This window comes from Notolepis coatsorum (genome assembly GCF_963971535.1).
Source record: "Notolepis coatsorum genome assembly, chromosome: 19".
NCBI classification, from domain to species: Eukaryota; Metazoa; Chordata; class Actinopteri; order Aulopiformes; family Paralepididae; genus Notolepis; species Notolepis coatsorum.
This window is the reverse complement of record NC_140183.1, coordinates 84308631-84315957: the sequence shown is the minus strand read 5'-3', so window position 1 is coordinate 84315957 and position 7327 is coordinate 84308631. Positions and strand designations below refer to the sequence as shown.

General features: G+C 42.1%; 1 protein-coding gene across 2 annotated transcripts; it reads left to right on the top strand.

Annotated features, from left to right (window-relative positions):
• The first annotated feature begins 2114 nt into the window (after nucleotides 1–2114).
• Nucleotides 2115–6588, top strand: cdc42ep5 (CDC42 effector protein (Rho GTPase binding) 5). Of its 2 annotated transcripts, XR_014620772.1 has the most exons (3): nucleotides 2115–2252; nucleotides 3605–4864; nucleotides 5708–6588. XR_014620772.1 is itself a non-coding variant. In XM_084336124.1 (2 exons), the coding sequence occupies exon 2, from the start codon at nucleotides 3607–3609 to the stop codon at nucleotides 4588–4590; it is 984 nt and encodes a 327-aa protein (XP_084192250.1). In that variant the 5' UTR covers nucleotides 2115–2252; nucleotides 3605–3606; the 3' UTR covers nucleotides 4591–6588. The 2 variants fall into 2 exon arrangements, 1 of the variants encoding a protein (XP_084192250.1); XM_084336124.1 differs by having other exon boundaries at nucleotides 3605–6588.
• Nucleotides 6589–7327: the final 739 nt, after the last annotated feature.

Sequence of the window (7327 nt, the reverse complement as noted above, 5' to 3'; positions counted from 1 at the left end):
CATGGTGATAGTTCAGTGAGATACACATAATTGGTCTGGTTTCTTGGTATGAAATTAAGCTTGTCAGACAAACAGATTTGAAGAGTCTTCAATATAGAATGAGCGTTCAGCCCTAACAGGCTACAAACAGCCTCCCCGAGCTCTAATTCCATTACTCTATCATAGAGCAGAGGATAGAGGACTCGTGCAATCCATAATTTTTTTTTACATTCCAGACATTTTTGGGAAAGGGTGATTGCTGTAAGTTGATTACATTTAATAGTTTCTTTCCACCACTTGAAACATGCAAGTATGCCTGTACTCTTATAATGTGGAAGTTATGAACTATGGACATATTTAGTAACACATTGGGAACAGAGAATCAACATTCTCAATTTGTAAATCTGGTACGTCATAGATGTATAGATGTAGCAGTAGGCTACTGTATCTGTATGTCATGTATGTCATATATGTTATGATGAATTGAAAATGGGGGACCCTGATGTAAAAGACGAAAGTCTTTCTCTGGTCTGCATCCCCTTAACAATTGTGTGTATTGAGCTGTACTGTACCCCATTCTGCAATCTGTTAATACAATTTTCAATCAATCAATCAATCAATCAATTTGAAGTATTGATTAGGCCAATGATCGAACGTCGGATAAGTATGCAGTATGCACAGTATGCAGAATTGGTGAATATGAGAGAGAAAGATGGATTCTTTCATTTAACCAAGTTTGAGCATAGTTGCCCGTTCTATTTTTAGATATCTAGTTATAATTATCGCATTCATGGAATCCACGGGCATTGATTGATTGATTGACTGCTCCATTGTCCTGTGGCGTGCCCCAGGGTTCTGTGCTGGCTCCTACTCTGTTTGCACTTTACATGCTCCCCCTGGGAGTAATCATTAGTCAATTCAAAGAGGTCTCTTATCATTTCTACGCTGACGATATCCAATTATATGTCTCTTTCAAGCCTGAACAAACTGACAAATGATCTGCCCTCTTTGACTGCCTGACTGCTGTCAAGGATTGGATGGCAAACAACTTCCTTCAGTTAAACGCAGAACAAACTGAGGTTCTTATTATAGGCTCAGAAAAAGTCACCTCAGAAGTTGCCACATGCATGGGGACCCTCTCAACAAATCTGAGGCCCAAGCTCAGAAACCTTGGTGTGATCTTTGACTAGCAGATGCGCTTTGATCACCACATTAGATCTCTGACACGTACCTGTTTTTTCCATCTACGAAATATTGCCAAATTCCGATCTGTTGTGTCCCAGGTAGAGCTGGAAATTATTATTCATGCTTTTGTTTCATCCCGCCTGGACTATTGTAACTCCCTTTTCACTTGCCTCGATGCATCCACTTTGGGCCGGCTACAAATGGTCCAAAACGCAGCCGCTAGGCTGCTGACTAGGTCCAGAAAATATTGCCACATCACTCCCATCTTAGTTTCCCTTCACTGGCTCCCCATCAAATTCAGAATTCACTTTAAGGTTCTGGTCATCACCTATAGAGCACTCCTTGGTCAGGCACCTGCCTACATCTGCGACCTACTGCGTCCATACACCACGAACAGATCGCTCAGGTCCTCTGATCAGGGCTTGCTGGCTGTCCCCCTGTCTAGATTAAAGAAAAAAAGGGGACAGAGCATTCGAAACCGTGGCCCCCAGGTTGTGGAATGCTCTGCCCTTGGACCTTAGATCGGTGGTCTCTGTAAACACTTTTAAAAAGCAGCTAAAGACTGTGCTGTTTAAACAGGCGTTTGGCGAATTATGCTCTATGTAAATCTTTTATGTCTTTTTATGTTTTGGCTTTTCCTGATCTTTCACGTTTTTAATTATTTTCTTTTACCATGCTGCACTATCTTTTGCATTTTATTGATGTTTTTACTATGTGAAGCACTTTGTGACCCTGGTCTGTGAAAGGTGCTATATAAATAAACTTTACTTACTTACTTACTTACTTACTTACTTACTTACTTACTTACTTTAAAGATTGCAGAATGGGTACAGTACAGCTCAATAGTTACATACAAATATACAAAGCATGGGAGCGGAGCCTCTGATAAAGTTTCATATAGCACACTCCCTAATAAATGTCCGCGTCACTTCCTACCCCAGTGTGCCCATCCCGTAGGAAAAAAAAAGAAAAGAAAATTCAGAGACAAACGACGGCGAGGAAAAAAGCCGAAGAAAGATAAAGACGAAAACCAGATGAACATTTGGATATTGAGGAGGGAGGAAGCTAATAAACCACTATATTTCAAGGTACGTTTTCCATACTTTCAATGTTTTGGTAACAACGCTCACTCCGTAACTTGATCATAAGCAGAGCGCACGTTTGAATTCCCACCCTTTCCCCTCGTTGCACTCCTCTATAGCCCTCCGCATTCCACTAACTTGTAAAATATTATTTGTACCAGACGCACAACTTTTAATGGAATGTTGTGGGGGGTGGGGGAATGGGGAGCGATCGCCCCCCCCCCCCCACCACCCAACACACACATACGCGCGCACACAAACAGCTGTTTTCTCAAATTATATTCTTCAATCAAATATAGGCCTAGTAGTTGTTTCTTTTATTAGACAATATTGGACGGTTGAATTAAATGTCAGAATCAAGTTTTGGGGGATCAGGCTAAGAGTCAGAATCACCTTTTGGGGGATAGGCTAAGTAAGAGTCAAAATACTAATACATTATTGGAAGGCACTTATTTTGTGAACTACGCAAAACTGTGCATTCGATTAGATCAACGTAGCACCCATTGACAGCTGATTACAGCACGTTATTGTTTTATTTATTTTTTAACAAACGGTAGGCCTGGTTGCAAAGAGTACACATACTGTAACTGTACCTTCATAGACTGTGTATTATTGGGGCTTTGATGTAGTTGAGTCTTAAGAGAAAGTTTGTTTCTTTAGTTTTCTTTCTCAAAACAGCCCGGAGGGTTGGAATCCAGGGAGAAGTATGTGCTCGCTTGCTCGAGTATGTCTCAGGTACAAGTCTCAGCTTGGCCTTGGCAGCTGCTGGATCAGTTGGTTGCTCGTTGGTTTCTCACACGCTTGCACAACAGTGATGTTTTCATGCTGGCCTAGTATATGAGGAGGCCACTTTACATAAATCCACTAGGTGTCTATGCTGGGCAGATTTTAACAGCAACCTCCACGTGACAATCTGAGCGGCACTACTCCATTTTTCGGCGTCATTAATGTATGCATGATTATTATATTGAACTTTACTTTAAAAATGATCTTGAACTATATCTTTTTCTTTTGGTATTGTGCTTCTGTGTCTTTCTTCCAAGTTGTCATAATGCTCTTCTATTGATTTGACAGCTCAACATTGTTTGAACATAAGAGCACAACTTTGCATTTCTGCCTGAATAAGTGCGCTTTAATGTTATGATAATGAGTGAGGACAGTTGCTCCACTTAGCTTGTCAGTGTTATGATGCAATTTATATGTTCATGTTCCAGCCTGACATTCTGTGCCATGTGTCTCACCTACTTTTACCTTTCGTATTCTACTTTTTTAGCTCTTATCATTCCAATGAATCTATGTCCCCGTCCATCACTCTCCATTCACCGTCTGTCCCTCTTGTCCTCTCGTCTCCTCACCAGTCATGCCACTCCACAAGTCGTCCCGGGGCCCTCGCCTGGACCCCACGATGATCTCGGCCCCGCTCGGTGACTTCCGCCACACCATGCACATCGGGAGGGGAGGCGACGCCTTCGGCGACACCTCCTTCCTGTCGACCATCGGTCCCAGCCCGCCCAGCTCCGACCCCGACGCTCCTGGCGTCTCGCCGGCTGCCGACTCCGAGACGCCAACAGACCACAGTGATCTTGCAGACGAAGTGGGAAACCCACAGAACAGAGAACTGCAGCATTCAGAGTCGGTGTCTTCGTTCAACATGGACTTGGATCTGGACCTGGGCCCGTCCATCCTCGGGGATGTTCTAGGGGTGATGGACGGACTGGGTTTCGACTCCGATTGGACAAGCGCCAACGAAGAAGAGGTGTTTAGTCCCGACGGCAGCGTGGCCACGGTGGAGACGACGGTGCATGAGACCACCACCACGACGGACGAGGAGTCTGTGAGTTTGCAGAACGAGTTGAACGAGCAGAAGATGGTCGCGAAGGTTGGAGACGAGGCGGGAGAGAGGGGAGAGGACAGGAGAACAGAGGGTAACGGGATCAAACCCAAAGGGCTGCGACCCAAAGTGAGATTCAGTGATAAGCGAGAGGAAATAATCCGGCAGGCTTCGGAGGAGGAGGAGGGGGGGCAGGGGTTCGACTTCCAGGACGAAGGGGAGCTGGAGTGCGGCAGCCCGACGGTGGGCGAGGGCGAGAGAGACGCCACCAACCCGGTCAGTGGAGAAGAGACAGCGGAAGTCACCGACCACAGCGCAGATATGCCGCCTAGTCCTGCCTCATCACACAGCTCGGAGTATGAAGGTGTCACCTCATTGGACAGGAGACGGGTTGACAACTCTCATTCAGAGACAGATTCTGAGGAGGGGCAGGAGGAGGAGGAGGAGGAAGGGGGAGATGGTGGAAGGGGCTACACGTTTGAAGATGAGTTTGATGACGAAATTGGTCTATAGGAGATTAGCCCGGCGTAATATGACAACACATCTTTGCTGTCGAGTCAAATACTATTTTACTTAATGCATTGTTCTGGTATCAAGTTTTAAGAAATGGGAATGCTTCAGAACACAAATGGGACATTTCGGGACTTACAATTATAGTTCCAGGACTTAATACTTCTTCTTCAGTCATAGACTGAAGTTCTTCAACTGGAAAACAGCCTATTATATTATCTACATTTGCAAGACAAGAAAGTATCACCTGCGTCAATTCAGACAGAGAAATATATTGGTTTTAAGTAGGGCTGTCAGTTTATCGCGTTAATTAGATTAATTAATTACACAGCAAATAATCACGTTATGAAAATTAACTCAAAATTAATTACAAAAAAAAGTTTTTTTTTTTTTTTTTTTATAATATTTTTTTTTTGTATCTCATTAATTCCATAAGCATGTAGAATACACATTTACAGATTTTTTTTAATATGGTCCATTTGCATGTTCTTGGTATCTGATTCTAGGGACATCTATGAATCTCAGGGAATGTATATTGCCAATTTCCCAGTGTCAGAAATACTGTGGGCTAGATCCACAAAGAATGGATTGCACGGTGCAAGTTGCACCCTTACTTACAATTCATTATGAATTGAAAATGGGGGACCCTGATGTAAACAAGACGAAAGTCTTACTCTGGTCTGCATTCCCTTAACAATTGTGTGTATTGAGCCGTACTGTATTGTACCCATTCTGCAATCTGTTAATAACATTTTCATTCAATCAATCAATCTGCGCGGTGATTGATTGAATGAACATTTTATTTTGAGTAAATTGTAATGAACCAAATGAGAATATCAATAAATTTTTTTTTATCTTTGACTGTGAATAACACCATGCTCAAATTGACCAGACCTGAAAAATCTAAGCAAATTAATAGATGGAAGATGATTAAACGGAAGGTTTTGTAGATACAGTACTGAATTCTGCCATCCGGACACATGCAATTTGAAATATGATTATAGAATATAGAATATGAGGCATAAAATGGTAATGCGATTAAAATGCGATTAATTAGATTAATTAATTACAAATCCTGTAATTAATTAGATACATTTTTTTAATCGCCTGACAGCACTAGTTTTAAGATGAGTTTTACAATGAAAGGTTTGTAGCACTTTGATTCATTTCAGGCACATGGAGACGTCACTGTTGACCTAATGCTTGGTGGAAAGTTTGATTCAGGCTAAGTGAATGATACTTAACTTGATATTTTTAGAAACATGTCAGATGTTTTCTTCATCTAAAGTGCCTACAGCAGGTCATACGTTTTTATTCTAGAGTTTTTATATGATATGTACCTTAAAGGGAGTTGTATACTTATATTATTGTACTCTGTCCTCTAGCATTTGTTGCCCTATTATTTCTTTTGATATTGCATGCTTTCTACAGTTTGGATTGGAACTATTGTCTCTACTTCATCAGTTGTTGATGTACAGAGGACCAGGCTCTCATACGGTCCTCAAACCAAAGTTGTTTGTAAGTGTATTTGTAAGCTACTGTGAAATACTCACATTCCGAATCTCTCTATATAGAGTATGAGAACCTCTGTCTCTGACCAAATCAAACCTATGTTAGTAGCTGCATTTTGTGTTGATAGCTAAATTACCAAAGCTCTTATTTTATGATTTACGGTAGGGGGCTACTGCAAAATGCTATGACCGCTGACAATCTTAATTTACCGTAAATATTCAGTTGTACATTCGGGACCACTAGTGTGCTTGTATTGTACAGGTTGATGTAATGCTTCTTCTGCAACAATTGCTTAAGAATGAATGCTGTACTCGGGAGATCTCTACACAAGACTATTTGAAACGCTCATCTCATGAGCCTGATCCTGTTGGAAATGCTGGCGACTGAAGCACTGTTGTGCTTCAACACAAGTGTTTTGCCTTTGCTTTCCTACATGTTGTTAATGATGTGGGTTTGTAAAGATGAATGTGAAAGAAATAAATGAGACTCGATATTGATCATGTTTGGCCTTCGGCTTTAATTTAGACAAAGTATGCACTCTTTGGGCAGAGGCCATGGGACCATATTCACACGGTGGCCATTTTGCTCTTATGCCATGCTCAGAATGGGATTCCTTTCCACCCAGTTCCCACCTTGTGAATATGGTCCAAGTTTATTTCCCGTCAACTATTGATATTAGCCAAGAGATTAAAGCTAGAGGGCAGTTCCTAATCTAGTGTACAGCCAAAGCGTTACCACTCCTACCACGCCTTTAACTGCACCCCGTTTTCCACCTAGGAGACACCACTGGTTCCTCCATCATTTGAGATTCAGTGGTAGTTGGAATGCTTAACCTTATGCATTGCTACCAGTTATGATGGGGATCAATATCCTCACCACAGGATGCATCGGAGCCTCCAGATGGCAGTATACACAGGTCAATTTCCCCTACACACGATGAGAAGACTCAAAATGGCATGGACGTGAGTTACAGGATACTTAATGAGTGTACACTCTGCATCTGATATTAGCAAGCCTAGAATTAAAGCATGGGTCACGGCCCCAACATTCTCACGTAAGTTATTCAGTACTAGGAGCCGGAGGCAGCACTCCTTACAATGCCTTCCAGTGGGAATGGGCAACCCAACTGCATTATAATAAACATGGACTAATTTCTAATGTTCATCTTTGAAACATGTCTATACAGCGCTTCCTTGAACATGTGCGATTCTCTGCTTTCTCACATGAT

What these genes read in the sequence shown, in the direction of transcription:
- cdc42ep5 (XM_084336124.1), top strand. Translation starts at nt 3,607, where the DNA reads ATGCCACTCCACAAGTCGTCCCGGGGCCCTCGCCTGGACCCCACGATG.